The sequence below is a fragment of the Primulina eburnea genome, chromosome 16, assembly GCF_022965805.1.
Source record: "Primulina eburnea isolate SZY01 chromosome 16, ASM2296580v1, whole genome shotgun sequence".
Taxonomy (NCBI): domain Eukaryota; kingdom Viridiplantae; phylum Streptophyta; class Magnoliopsida; order Lamiales; family Gesneriaceae; genus Primulina; species Primulina eburnea.
In genome coordinates, this window is record NC_133116.1 from 4,143,812 (window position 1) to 4,158,485 (window position 14,674).

The 14,674-nt window shown below is 34.7% G+C and overlaps 3 protein-coding genes across 5 annotated transcripts; all 3 read left to right on the forward strand.

The window, feature by feature from the left end:
• The first annotated feature begins 847 nt into the window (after positions 1-847).
• LOC140816281 (uncharacterized) lies at positions 848-4,179 on the forward strand. Of its 2 annotated transcripts, none has more exons than XM_073175426.1 (7): positions 848-984; positions 1,476-1,542; positions 1,641-1,699; positions 1,798-1,887; positions 1,992-2,131; positions 3,507-3,561; positions 3,712-4,179. In XM_073175426.1, exons 2-7 carry the CDS (start codon positions 1,476-1,478, stop codon positions 3,886-3,888), a joined length of 588 nt encoding a protein of 195 aa, XP_073031527.1. In that variant the 5' UTR covers positions 848-984; the 3' UTR covers positions 3,889-4,179. The 2 variants fall into 2 exon arrangements, with proteins under 2 accessions (XP_073031527.1, XP_073031528.1); XM_073175427.1 differs by having other exon boundaries at positions 888-967.
• A 1,200-nt stretch (positions 4,180-5,379) lies between these two features.
• LOC140816908 (GDSL esterase/lipase 7-like) lies at positions 5,380-8,551 on the forward strand. 2 transcript variants are annotated; one of them, XM_073176405.1, is made up of 5 exons: positions 5,380-5,993; positions 6,610-6,737; positions 7,201-7,440; positions 7,633-7,888; positions 7,964-8,057. In XM_073176405.1, the coding sequence occupies exons 1-5, from the start codon at positions 5,663-5,665 to the stop codon at positions 7,981-7,983; spliced, it is 975 nt and encodes a 324-aa protein (XP_073032506.1). In that variant the 5' UTR covers positions 5,380-5,662; the 3' UTR covers positions 7,984-8,057. The 2 variants fall into 2 exon arrangements, with proteins under 2 accessions (XP_073032506.1, XP_073032504.1); XM_073176403.1 differs by having other exon boundaries at positions 5,384-5,993; positions 7,977-8,551.
• A 1,188-nt stretch (positions 8,552-9,739) lies between these two features.
• LOC140817425 (RNA polymerase II transcriptional coactivator KELP-like) lies at positions 9,740-12,399 on the forward strand. Its single transcript, XM_073177094.1, has 3 exons — positions 9,740-10,157; positions 11,227-11,332; positions 12,117-12,399. The coding sequence occupies exons 1-3, from the start codon at positions 9,843-9,845 to the stop codon at positions 12,203-12,205; spliced, it is 510 nt and encodes a 169-aa protein (XP_073033195.1). The 5' UTR covers positions 9,740-9,842; the 3' UTR covers positions 12,206-12,399.
• Positions 12,400-14,674: the final 2,275 nt, after the last annotated feature.

Below are 14,674 nucleotides of genomic sequence, written 5' to 3' on the forward strand. Positions count from 1 at the left end.
GTCTCACGGATCTCAATCTGTGAGGAGTAAGTCTCATGTGAGACCGTCTCACGGATCTTGATCTGTGAGACGGGTCAACCCTACCCATATTCACAATAAGAAGTGATACTCTTAGCATAAAAACTTATACTTTTTCATGGATGATCCAAATAAGAGATCCGTCTCACAACTACGACCCGTGAGACCGTCTCACACAAGTTTTTGCCATCTGTGAGACGGGTCAACCCTACCCATATTCACCATAAAAAGTAATATCCTTAGCATAAAAAATAATATTTTTTCATGGATGACCCAAATAAAGATCTGTCTCACAAAATATGACCCGTGAGACCGTCTCACACAAGTTTTTGCCTTAATTAAAAATGTAACAACTAAACCACCATGATTTACTTGGTCCTCATAAGTTTTCAGATATGAAAATTCTCATTTTCCATAGGTCTCCTCCCTGGCCACGGTGGAGAAACCCAACAGCGAACCCGCTCTCTGTCGCGAAAGACTTCATATTCAACTATACCAAGAGGACCATTCAAACTTATGCTCTCAAATTATATAATCAATTTAACTTTTTTTTTATTATCATGAAAATATATTGTTTAAAAACTAAAATTTTAATCTTTAACCATTGCATATTTTTAATGACAAAAATTTGTGTGAGACGGTCTCACGGGTCGTATTTTATGAGACATATATCTTATTTGGGTCGACCATGAAAAAAATATTATTTTTTATGCTAAGAATAATATATTTTTTGAATATCGGTAGGGTTGATTCATCTCACAAATAAAGATTCGTGACATCATTTCAGACAAACTTACTCATTCTTAATTATGAGACAAACTTGTTATATGGCAGTACAAGTTCAATTATACTGCAAATAAGAAAGAGGATAAACCATATCTTATTCGTATTTGTGTGAAAACCTAACCCTAGTTTCTTCAAACTTTCTTTCCGGAATTCAATCGCTTAGGTAGTTGTAGCTTCGAGGTTCGATTCTTATCTTACGTGCCTGTATTCATTTTTTTTTGTTAGCGTGCTCTCATATTTACGACGTTTTTATGATTTGTGCTTATCTCTACGTAATTGGTTTTTGACCCTTTTAGTGATGTTACGGAGTTCCAAATGTTTAGTTTTTCGGAATTGTGGTAGGTTTTTTTGGAAGAAATCCTAGATTCAACAAGTGCGATAATATGTGGTTTATATTGCAGTTTTCTTCGAAATTTGTTATGGAGTTGAAAATATAGGAAAGTTGGTAATTTTTTTAATGAAAAAACTTGTCTTGAGAGATTGAGGCTGTTATATAAATATACGGTTTTGTTATAAAATCCCTTTTTCTTTTCGCCCTTTTATTTTCCCGTAATTTCACTGCGCTTGATGCGTATGGTAGTATTTTTGTGAGCTAAAGAGTCTTATCAAATCCGGTTTGGGCATGTTATACGATGGTTCTATTTTCCTGACAGTCCCTTTTTACATTTCAGATGGGATCTAAGCCGGTCATTACTGAAGCTATTGCACTTACAGAGAAGAAAATGGATATGACATTGGGTATGCGTTTATTTTAGCTTTTTGTTACAGTTATTTGTGTTAACACTAATAATCTATTATTATGTTGCTCATGTCTTGTGCTGTTACTTTTGATACAGATGATATTATTAAAATGTCGAAGACTAAAGATGCTAAGCCTAAGAAGCAAAGAGTTTCGGTGAGATTCGGTCTTTGATTTTTCTCGACCCTTTTCTTTTTCTACTGAGATTTTTTTTACACATCTGGATCGAATAATTACTCATCCGATTACGACAGAATCGGAGTCAAAAGTTCGTTAACAATGCTACCCAAGATAAATCCGCAAGACTGAGAAAATTTATGGATACCAGATCCTCCATTAGACAGGTATAAACAAGGCAGAAGATAACTATTCCATCAGTTATAGGCATTAAGAGTTATTTATTCTATGATATGAGTGGTTCATCTAATATCTTATTCTCCTTTGTTAGGGAGTTCTTGCTCGGAGGAGGTCAAACTTTCAAGGAAACCAGTTTCCTTTGGCAACTGAGGCTGCTAGAAAGGCTGCAGCTGTGCCTGTTCGCAATAGAGGTTTTAACAGAAATAGGACTTTCAGTGTTAATAAACCAAGGTAATTTACGTTCACTATTTTACGGAGGCTGTTGCTGAAAATAACTATTATAATTCTTTTGAATGCATGGTTATTGTTTCAGATAATTTTTTTTGATTTGGTGCAGGTAATTTTGGTTAGTCGTCGTTCATTTTGTGGTGTGCCACTGCTTGTCTGTTTTCAAAAGCATGCAGTTACCGGTCCTGCATTCTGTGGGTGTAAGGGCATTGTCTGGTGCTTTTGAATGTTCAAAGTTGACACGTAAACCGTTGTCATTCTGCCAAGCTAATCTTTTGGAAGTAGTATTCATCACATTCATGTGTGTAGGAAATGTTGAATTGGCTTTTGATGGAGGGGGAAGTTGATTTGCCGTTGACTGAGTGTATGAAAGTTAACTGTTGACTAACAGAGTTGCATACAATATACAGTTGATGCCATGGTGCAATTATTTGGTTTGTTACTGAATATGACGTTCATACGTCAGTGACACCGATATTTGTTGTTGGTGGTCTGTGACAGATGCAACATTGTAGAAATGTGACCTTATTTCAAGTGTAATCTCGCTGATGATTCTGTACCATAGCTAACTTCTGATGCTACAAATAGGTCCTTTTGCTTTGAAACTCATATGCCAACAAGCTTGTCCCATTGGGGGTGGAAAATAAAGTTGATACGGGAAAATTCTCTCTTGTACCTTAATATGGTTCCTATCGGAAGCTGCCCATGTGTAGCATGTTGGACAATTATTATCTAGACTCCTTGCTCTTTTGTTGTTTGATGATAGTTTCCGTACTGGCATTGCTTTGATGGTTTGGGTTCTGAATTGTTGTTACATTGGAAACTAATGGTTACAAACATAAGCTGTAGTGGCTTTTGAGCTTGGGATGAATTCTCAAAATAATGAATTAGATGGTGCATTTTGGAGGTTACATGTTATTTTGTGAAGCTATTTTTCAAGAAGCTTGAGCAGCATGTGTAGTCCAGTTGAATTTTCTCATGTTATTGGTAAATATTGATACTGAAAAGCCGGTTTAAGCTGTGGTACTTCTCGTGGTGGTTCCGTTCTGCTTGTCAAGTTTCATCTACTGTTCCTACGAGTCATTTGCATATCAGACTGTTTAGGGAGGGATTATTTCCTGCTTCCTGAAGAGTGTTTCTTTATATGCTGGTCAGAATACAAGTTTTTTAATGAATAAAAAGATATGAGATCCACCTTTGATTCTGGTATGGTTTATCTTGCTCTTGTTGGTTCAAGCTGAAAGGTTGCATCTACCATGATTTGTGACTGCCATACCAATATTTGTCTCATGATATTGGATGTCTTCAATACCCTGGTTAGTGTTGTGCGATCATTTTCATTTTTTGTTTCCAATCATGCTTTGTTCCATGTATGCAGGGTTGGTGCCCCGCCAGTTCAGAATGCTTCCAATCGAGGTGGTTTCACTGTGAATGTATGTATACTTCTTTACATCCATAAACACTACACACATTGTTAAAGGAGTGCAAATTTTTCTCTCGTCATTAATCCTCATTTTATTTGGGCTTTACTGGAGTAAAATTTGAATTTGGGATCCTAAATTGTATTTTGTAATTGCTCGCAGAAACCGGCGCGTCAAGCAAATGCTGTGGCCAAGCAGAGGACTCAAACGTTAGACTCACTGTTTGCTAACATGAAGGAGCAGAGGATGAAGGTGTTTTCCAAACCGAATAATGGGGGAAAAAGAAATGGAGTTGATCAACATACCGTGCCATGGGTGAGGGGTCGTCTCCACTATTAACTATCACACGTTAGCCAACCTGTGGTCCATGGAGCTACGTTCGCAGTAAAGATCACCACCTCTGGTTTAAAATTCTGTCTTTCTTTGCGTCTTACTTGCAGTATTGACAACTAAGATATTATCTTTTCTAATCGAATGATATCTGTGTATAGCTAGTTGGCTTATTTGTTGTGCTTATTTGTTGTGTGTAATTGAATCTGGTAAACTTCCCGACATTCGCGCATTGAGACTATTATCTTGGAAAATATTGAATGGATAAATAATAACACGAGCTGCCGTTAGAAATTTTTTTGTAATTTATATTTTTATAAATATAATGTTTTTATTCTTGGTACTATGGCTATATATTATGGATTTCATCATAAATACTTGATGGATTTATTTTCTCAATAAAAAAACAAAAACTTTCGAGATTTTTCCTTTACTTCCAATCCCTAAGGAGTGGGGCAAATTTCTTTTGAGCCCCACTCTGTCACCTTGCAAATGCCACTACCACAAATTTACGGGTCGGGATGCCCTAATTTAAGCTCTTTTTTCATCGAAGGAAAAACATTACTTGAGTCGAGAAAGGTCATAGTTTAGGAAAAATTCATAAAAAATATATTACAATTATTTTATTTGAATAACCACTTCGTTTTATAAGAAAAATGCTTTCTTATTTTTTTTAAACAAAGAAGGATTTTCTTTTACATTCGGGGCTTCGGATATTTGTTGCCAAGTACGTTTAAAGTTTCAAAATCAATAACAATGGAATAAGGTTCTTCCTTGAACTTTATATCAGCTTTGGTAATTAGTGTGCAATGATATAGTCACATTTATTGTTTCTTTTATTTAGTTTTATGTTTAGAGAAATCATGAATTGGACTGATAAAATAGTAATTTTTTTTTGCAATTGATATCAGAAATTAGTGAGAGCAAAATTATTGAGTAGAAGAAACGATCAAACATTACACTATATTACATGAATATTGCTAATACAATTTACTGGTAAATTATTGGAGGATATATGTATATATATTTATTTTTATTATTTTTTAGAAGATTATATGTCTTTTAGACTTTTCACAATAGGTTTTGGTGCAATTAGCCTCGAGAATGTCACTGCGGATTTCTTAAAAAAATGTCATAAAAAAGAAACAAAGGCAAATTGTTATAGGTAATGTCAAATTCCTTACGAGATCAAGGATCAATTATTCCAACAATGTATTAGAAAAACTCTTTTCGAAATTAATATCTTCGAGCCGAATGCCGATTTACTCATATCACATTCATGAATCAATTTTTGAAAATACACTCGTCAAATGCAGTTCCATTTGAGTAGTTTGTTAATATTTGTAAGAGCTTATTTTAAGTGCTTCTAAACTTCTATTCAATTAAATGTTTAGAAATTTTATGTGGAAATTGAGAAATACTTGAAATAAACTCTTGCAAACACTACCTTAATCTTATGAATCAACTGTCGTGTTTTTCCCACTCATTCCAGTCTCTTGAATAAGAGCTAGAATATTCGACGACTATCGTATTAAATATCAACATGTGTATCATTTAAATTATTGAAGCAACGCACAATCTAATTTAAAATTCAACAAAAAACGTATATATCAAAATAATTTGCAATAAACTTAAAATAAATATACATAAAAAAAATTTAATTAATTGATCTCATAATCAACTTATTGAAGGTCATTTTCGGGATTTTAAAATATTTTCCACCGCCTTCTCCACAGCCCGCCAATAGACAGTACTCCCACACACTCAACAGAGCTCGACATTAATGGGTTCCTCCACAATCCGATACATCTTGATCCTCATTCTAGTCCTGTTTCTCCAACCGATTTCGTCGTTGAATTACCCTCAACAAATTGTTGACGAACTCTATCCTGAACTCGAGAGTAATGGAAGCGAATCCAGATCGATCCCCGTACCAAATCTGAATCCTCTCGCCCCCGCATTGTTTGTTATAGGAGACTCTTCTGTGGACTGCGGAACGAATAATTTTCTCGGGACTTTTGCTCGGGCTGATAGGCTTCCGTATGGAAGAGATTTCGATACTCATCGGCCCACTGGAAGGTTCTGCAATGGAAGGATTCCCGTTGATTATCTGGGTAGTTTGAATGCTCTGTTTCTTGATTATTTTGTTCTTCTTCGGGTTTTGTTGCATGAGAAATTCGTTTTGGACCTATAGTGGTTTAATTACTGCGGTTCATTTTGAAAGCTTGGGCTGGATGCAGCTAGAATTATCTTTCGGGGTGGACAAATTTATCTTTTTTCAAAAGAACTACAAGGAAATATGAAATTTTTCCCACTTTCTAGATGTTCTTGGGATGACGATATGGAGTGGAAAACTAATTTTAGAAGATATACTATTGCAATTTGAAATATTTTTTGCGTTCCTTAGTTTTTTTTTAATCGGCATTCCCAAGTTTTATGTGAACCACATCACTAAAATGCCCACCTTCTGGATGTTCTTGGGTGATGATGTGGTGTGGAATCCGTGGAAACTGGAAAAATATTCATGTTCTTTTGTTTCTTGGTGAACATAAATTTTGAAGTTTTGCCTTCTATTCTTGAATCTTTATTATGAAGTTGGATTGAATTAATGGCTACATGAAGTGGAGATTCTTGGGCTTTAACAATTCAGTGCCATGATTACAGGAATGCACTTCTTGATTTTTGTTTCTCTTTATTCTTACCATTTTTTTATTTATATGGCTTTAACAGCTTTGCATCTTGGACTGCCATTTGTGCCCAGTTACCTAGGGGAGACAGGCTCGGTGGAGGATATGGTCCAAGGAGTCAACTATGCCTCTGCTGGTGCAGGGATCATCTTCTCCAGTGGCTCTGAATTGGTAAAAATTTCCTTCAAAACAGCAATTTAATATTTTTTTTACTTCAACATTCGAACTGACAACAAGTATTTTAGATAGTATGACTGAAACTTTGATGAACTTGGTCAATTTCACCGTGCTCTTCAACTTCACTGTATTATGTTACAAGATGCTGCGATTTCTCTTATGATAAAAAGCTAATACAGTTGTCCAAATGCATCGCATCTCGCAATTTTATTGCCCTTAATTAAAGCTCATGATGTTCAAGAACCAAATTCTAGTGCATCGTTTAGTTCCATATACTGACTTCATATTTATTGAGTAGCAACAAGCTTTCCAACTGTCTTATGTTGCCACACTGATCAGAACGCATTGCTTGCGCTGCGATATGGTTTAGAATTTGAATTGGACCATTACCACAACGCAATGGCAGATACTCGGTCTTACAATCTCACCATTATTTTGTTTTGACAAACTTCTACAGGGGCAACATATATCCCTCACTCAGCAAATTCAGCAGGTTATGGATACATCTCAACAGTTCATTCTTAGTATGGGTGAGGATGCAGCGTATGATCTTATCTCAAACTCCATATTCTACATTTCAATCGGAAGCAACGACTACATACACTACTATCTCCGAAACGTATCTAGTGTACAATCTTTGTATCTGCCGTGGAGTTTCAACCAATTTCTTTCTCAAACGATGAAGCAGGAGATTAAGGTAATAAATTTATTATCTTTAACAAACTACATGAAGTTTAAATAATTTTACATTTTGATGGGAGGCTTACTATTACACTACTTAATCAACGTGGCACCAGATCCATTTGAATGTCATATAATGATTTTACGTCATCAAAAGGCGAAAATCTAGCTAGAGCTAGCCTGAACTCAATTTACTCTTATTTTGCAGAATCTGTACAATACAAATGTTAGAAATGTGGTTGTGATGGGACTAGCCCCAATAGGATGTGCTCCATATTACTTGTGGATGTATCAAAGCAAGAATGGGGAGTGCATCGAGACGATCAATGACATGATACTGGAGTTCAACTTTGCTATGAGATTCATAGTAGAGGAACTTAATCATGAACTTCCCGAAGCCAACGTGATATTTTGTGATGCATTTGAAGGCTCTATGGACATTATAAAGAATCACAACCGTTATGGTAAGAATTCACGATTCTTGATATCATTTAACGAACATGTTTTCGCAACATTTTGTCAAATGCTATTTTCAATAGCCGCCCTTTACAGGATTTAATGTCACGACTGATGCATGCTGTGGCTTTGGAAAATACAAAGGGTGGATAATGTGCATTTCCCCCGATATGGCTTGCGGTAATGCTTCTAGTCATATTTGGTGGGACCAATTTCATCCAACGGATACCGTCAATGAGATCCTAGCAGATAACGTTTGGTCCGGGGTTCACACTAGCATGTGCTACCCCACGAATTTGCAGGACTTGTTAGACAAGAAAGCTAAAAGATGATCCGAAAAGTCGACGCAGACATTTGTAGATCTTGAATTCTTGATATAATAAAATTCTCTGTGCAAATAATACAGATGAGAAGTGTGTTAATACCCCTTGGATTTATAAGTTTGTCAATTTTTTGCTTCATTTGTTAGAGCTCATTGAAACGATGTACATAGAAAGAAGTCTGCACATTTCATACTATGACTAGTTAGTGATCAGTTGAAAAGCTAGTCGACAATTTCTTCTTCCTTTTCTGATCTCAGCACATAACTAGGAAATGCAGTTGTCAAGTCCCTGAAATGGAAAAGCATACACTCTCTTAGCTGCACCGACCCGACTCTGAAAAATTTATGAATCTAGACTCTAGAGCTACGTGATTTTTGACACAGGATTTTTCATGGAAGAAGTTGAACCTTACAAGGGCGTTCCGTGTTTTGAAACTTAAATCGGGAGGTTTTCGAGATTTGATATTGGTTTTTCATTGAAGAAGATGTGATTTGATTATGTTAATTGAATAATGATGGTTGAGATCAAGAATTACTTCATTGTTAAAGAACGAGACAAAATATCTATCTTGCCATCTCTTTCTGAATCTTCTTCCTCAAATGTCTGCACAAAATATAGCAAGTTTTAACTTTAATTATTTGCATTCCACACCCCCAACCCCAGTAAAATATCCAAAAAAGACCTTACATAAATAACATAAAAGAACAATATTTGACAGGTTACATGCCTTATCTATCAGCAGATAGGATCAAGTTTGTCTCAGTAAGCAATTCTGTGATCATCTTCTTTATCCCTTCTTTTTGGATGAAGCCAGTGTTCCCGATGTCGTGTATCTTAAATGCGACTGTAATATCATCAACAAAAAAAGTTTCTTTAAATTGTGCCATGCTTATATGCATCCATTTTAGTGCAATAAAATTGAACTAGGAAAGGTACTATTTTGTCCATAAAAATGGCTTTCTCTTCTCGAGGAGTACTGGGATGGAATAAGCTCAATGATATGATGAACTCCCCGGAATCTATCACGTCGTCGTGTTTCGAGTTGAACATCTATTGAACCAGGAACAACACGAAGTGCAGATCTTCAAACAACATAAAGTAGCTCCTCAAGAAATTGAAAAACAACAACTTTCTATGTTTCATTTCCTACATATCAGAAAACAACTGTACATGCTACAATATACTCTTAATATATATATATATTGTTTTTTTTTTACAATTTTAATCATTTTTCGATGTGGAGCTCTCTGAATAAAAATAGACTAAAATTTTCAAAAATAAAAAAATACATTACTAAAAATGAAATTTCATTTGCAAAATGAAACAATAGCTGTCGATGTTAAATTAGTTCGTTTTTTTCTTTTAATATATATATATATATATATATATATATATATATATATATATATGAGAAAATTAGCTAGGGATGAATTAAATTCGTCATAATATATTTATATGACGTTTAATTTTTTTTTTATTATATATGGATTATATTTAGCAAGAATTAACTGAAATTCGAGCATGCATTTTCATTTGCCAAATAAAATGGTAATAAAAATACTGTCGTTTCATTTATCGCTTCCAACTGTTGCTGGACAAACCCTCTGAGCTCGATTCCCCACAACCCTAACCCTCGAAAATGAACGAGGAAACGCAAAAGTTAATCGAAGAAACGGTTTTGGAAATCCTGAACAATTCAAACATGGACGAAATGACAGAGTACAAAGTCCGAAAATCCGCATCAGAGCAGCTGGAAATGGACCTTTCGGAACCCAGCAGGAAGAAATTCGTCAGGCAGGTTGTGGAGTCATACCTCCGAGAACAGCAGGCCAAGGCTGAGCAACTGGAGGAGCAGGAGGAGGAGGAGAAGGAGAAGGAGGAAGAAGAAGAAGATAACAGTAAAAAGAGAGGTGATAGAGAGTATGATGATGAAGGTGGCCTGATATTGTGCCGCGTGAGTCTTTTTTTTATACGAGAAATTCTCTGTTTATATCAAGTCTTGAATTTTATATTTATTAGTTTTTATGAATTAATTGAAGGAGTTTCTTGTATTGAGAATTCGCATAATTGTTCCCTGTTCACTCCTATGCGTTAGAGCTATTTATGCTTCATCTGATTATGTGATATATGTAGGTCTTTTTAGCACCTGTTTATTGGTTTTGATCTATAAATTTAATCTGTAATGGTGAAGAGCTGAGTCAAGAGGGGACCAGATGAGCTAGTTTATGTGTTATGTGGTTAAAACTTGTCAAACATTATTATCCCTGAAATATGGAATAATTTTGTGTGTGAGGTAAAACCACTTTGCTGCTCATGGTGTTTTTGATAATCTCCTTTGTTTTTCTTTAGTTTTAGGGTTTCAGACAATATGAAAATGTTGATGGTTAATGACTAGTGGTAGTGGGAGTTGGCTGCAAACTCATGGATCTTAATGATCAGATGGGTTCAATTTAGCATAATTTGATCGGAACCTTCACAAACGATCTACTTTATACGTCAAATTGATCCTGATAACAATGAGGAGATGAATTCCTTGTTGCCTTTCTACGGGGATTCATTTGGTCAAGGGATTCCATGTACATGTAAGCCAGCCCGGTAAAATTTTGTTTTACTAGCTGTTAGGTCAATCTTTGAATTTTGTTTTTCATCAACTTTACAGTTAAGTAATTGCCACTTATGCAACCTAGGGTGGTTCCATGCAATTGAAGGATGTTATGTAGTTGTGCAAAACTTGTTCTTCTTCCTAGACTTTCAAAGCACGGTCGTACAAATACCATTTGTTTGTTTTAGATTGATTTTCTTGAAGCTCACAATAAATTTGTTTTCTTCTTTCAAAGAACTTCCTCTGTACTTATATTTTCAGTTTTATTCATATAATCTTTGAAACATGTGTGTTGCAGAATATATATGTCATCATAAATTTATCTTTTTGTAATATTCTTAAATTTTGTGATATTTTGTTCGTTTTTTAGTTCCTTTGGTCCTTGAACTTTTCGTTTAAGTAATTTTTTTTTTATCTCTAGTTGTCGAAGAGTAGAAGGGTAACTATATCTGAATTTAGAGGGAGGACTTTGGTATCAATTAGGGAGTACTACAACAAAGGTGGCAAAGATCTTCCATCAGCTAAAGGTACTTATCTCTCAGGGATGTTTTACTACTGAAGCTTATGAGTTACTTGCATGTGAAAATCGTTTCTTTGTCCATGCTGTGTTGATTTTTTCCCTTATTTTTACCTCCCCGTGATATGCAATTAAATCTACCATAGAGATGTCTGATGTGGGATCAAAAGGATGAAACTTAATTGTTGAAATAGTATTCTCCCGTCTGCATCTTGTGTATTGGCAATATCATTTTGATTACAATTCTTCGAGTGCCATCTAATGATTTCTCTGGTATTTTGTGATATTTACGACTTTATGCATTTGAGTATCTTTACATCTTATTCTATAAATATTTTATCTTGTGACATGCTATTCAATATTCATATACATTATTATTTTTTATCTTTTTATTTATTGAGAATGGAAAGTGCCCATTATGAAGCTAAAAAGTAAAAAAAACTAAAATGACAATAATTGTGAGCGGCTGAAGGAATGATAAACTTGGACCAGTTTTTCTCCCTTGTGCACTTTTTTGTCCCTGTCATGCATCAACAATTGAATTTACCAAAATAAATATTTCTATTAATCATTCAGTTGAAGTTAGAATGTCAATTGATTTTTCGTAAATTATTAATCAAGTTCCAAAAAAGCAGCATCATGTTTCAATCGTTCTTCAACGATTACTGATCACCAACATAATATTATGCTGTTACCTGCTAATGAATATGCGACATCTTTTAGCTGCATGAAACTTTTTTTTATGTGCTGAAACTCTTAGAACAAGGTGAAACTTTGGATGTATGGGCTTGCAGGAATAAGCTTGACAGCTGAGCAGTGGGCATCCTTCAAGAAGAACGTACCCGATATTGAAAAGGCAATCAAGAAAATGCAATCTATGTGACTGAAGGCGACTTCAACGAAAGAAGACGGTACGTCTACGTCTTTCCTTTGAACATTGAAATCTGCATCGATTTTGTGTTGTGATACTACAGCATTTTGATTTTGTGGGGGGTTTGATCGCGTAATATAAATATAGCATGTATCGTATGCTCATTTCCTCGCCTTTTAAGTTTGCTTTGGTGCATCATTTGTTTACTCTGGATCTGTCAACGGAGATCAGCCTATTCATGGAGTCAACATGAAATCATTGATGAAACACATTAAAAAGATAAAATACTTCACAATCATGAAATCATTGATGAAACACATTAAAAATGTATTAAAAAAAACTCGATAATCAAGCAGACATCAAGAAAGGACTAATGCATCACAAAATATTTTACTTAGTCTGCGGACAAAAGAAATATCAACAGGAGACAAACCAGACTCGGTTCCTACCACGACCACGTTCCCTTTTCCCTCCTAGGTCGATCATCGCCTCCAGACGCACTTGTTTCAACAAAGTGGCTGGAATCTATAGAATCTGCAACTGCTTTAAGACTGCAATTTCCCATTTATATTTAACTTATACACCCGATAAAAGCTAGCTAGTGAAGATGGGTGCGTTCGTATTCGTGTGTGTGTGTGTGTGTACATGTATATGCAAGGATATAGAAAAAAATTAAAAGGTTCACGGGTTTCGAATGAATGATTGGCATTTTATGGAACATTTGATTAAATTTGAAATAAAATTTTCTAGGAATGCGACTCAAATTGGAAACAAACTTACACATACAGACAGGCTAGGCAAGTAGAATAATAGCTGGACAAAAATAAATTTACCTATTTCACCATAAAACAAAGTTTTTACTCCCAAATTAATTCCAACGTGTCATTGATACTTGTGTTTTCACTTACATTTCATCCAATCCACGCACGATTACAGGTTTCATCCGCATCAAGGAATTTGCATTTAATAAAATAGAGAGGAGCTGTATTTTTTTAAAAAAACAAAATATTTAAATAAGTCCAAATCAAGGAATTTGCACGATTATTGGTTTTGATATTTATCGAACCAAAAAGATAGAAAAGAGTGATTCCCCGCAAAAAAAGTACACAAATCTCAATTTTTTTTTGTTCCCATTCACCACACAAAACATATTCCATCCCCCAAACCATAATCCCTCCATCAAAATCACCTGGAAAATCTTCAAGAAAACAAGAGTCATGACTTCTCATTTTTCCAAGGTAAACAATGTGATCATCAATGCGATCACATTAGTCTTCTTGATCACATCTTTCGTCCCCGGGGCCGAATCCGATTTCATATCGAAAAAGCTAAGGACGTTCTTCCCGAAGATCGAGGTGACGCTATCCAACGACGAAAACCATACGGTCTGGTTCATGTGCCAGATGACTGATACAAGTAATTCCTTGCAGGCACTCCAAGCACAACAAACGTATCGATTCGAATTCACGCAGATAGCTTTCCCCATGAGATGGTGTTTCTTGTACATCAACAAGAATACTCACGGGTTCTTCTGGGCCTACACGGTGAGGGCGAGGTGCACCAAGTGCTTCTGGAGCATCAACAAGCACCCGCTCTTGTATCGTGGGGATAGATCGCGTTGGGAACGACAGAAACTCTTCATGCCTGAAGATTTCGACATCAACGAATATCTTCTATAAAATCTCGGATTCTCGAAATGCCTCTTCTTCTATATTTCATGTGTTTGTCGATCGAAATTTGAAATGTCCTTCATTTGTATCAAGGTTAATTCGAGTTCGGTATCGCGGTTTTTTTTTTTTTATATATAACGATGAACCCATTATCCTTCGGCACATATTAATCGAACGACAAAAGTTCCATAACCATGGAATACAACAATTCATATGCTCCATCTTTTGTTGATATATATGAAGTATATTTTAAAACATAGTACATTGAGTTAGAACTTATATCCTAAATTTATCATCAATTATTCAATTCGTTAATTTGATCATTTTAAAACTTGATTTTGAACAATCGAGTTAGAAGTGTTTTTTTTAACAATGATATATATATATATATATTATTTATTTATATATATATTCTATTTTATTAAAGTTGATAACATGATAGTAACCCGAAGGATACCAACTTTTTCTTCTAATTTTACCATGATTCTAATATTACACTTTTTAAAAATATAATAAAATTCAACCCATACTTTTATTTTTTTTATTTCAACAATTCAAATATCAATTTAATCCCTCCATAATTTGTCAAATTTCATTTTAATCGTTCCAATTTTACTATATTCTAATATTACATTTTTATTTTTTGTTATTTTTTTAAAAAAATTCAACTCAATTTTTTTTTTATTTCAACAATTTGAATATCAATTTAGTCCTTCCATAATTTGTCAAATTTCATTTTAATCCATCGATAATGATAAAAAAATTGTACACACGCATCGCGTATGCAGAATAACTAATATATATATTTTAT

Excerpts from the sequence above, each read along its gene's own strand:
- LOC140816281 (XM_073175426.1), top strand. The coding sequence starts at position 1,476 with ATGGGATCTAAGCCGGTCATTACTGAAGCTATTGCACTTACAGAGAAG. Across the intron at positions 1,700-1,797 it reads CTAAGAAGCAAAGAGTTTCG|AATCGGAGTCAAAAGTTCGT; the intron begins GTGAGATTCGGT and ends CGATTACGACAG. Across the intron at positions 1,888-1,991 it reads CCAGATCCTCCATTAGACAG|GGAGTTCTTGCTCGGAGGAG; the intron begins GTATAAACAAGG and ends CTCCTTTGTTAG.
- LOC140816908 (XM_073176403.1), top strand. The coding sequence starts at position 5,663 with ATGGGTTCCTCCACAATCCGATACATCTTGATCCTCATTCTAGTCCTG. Across the intron at positions 7,441-7,632 it reads CGATGAAGCAGGAGATTAAG|AATCTGTACAATACAAATGT; the intron begins GTAATAAATTTA and ends CTTATTTTGCAG. Across the intron at positions 7,889-7,976 it reads AAAGAATCACAACCGTTATG|GATTTAATGTCACGACTGAT; the intron begins GTAAGAATTCAC and ends CGCCCTTTACAG.
- LOC140817425 (XM_073177094.1), top strand. The coding sequence starts at position 9,843 with ATGAACGAGGAAACGCAAAAGTTAATCGAAGAAACGGTTTTGGAAATC. Across the intron at positions 10,158-11,226 it reads GTGGCCTGATATTGTGCCGC|TTGTCGAAGAGTAGAAGGGT; the intron begins GTGAGTCTTTTT and ends TTTTATCTCTAG. Across the intron at positions 11,333-12,116 it reads AGATCTTCCATCAGCTAAAG|GAATAAGCTTGACAGCTGAG; the intron begins GTACTTATCTCT and ends ATGGGCTTGCAG.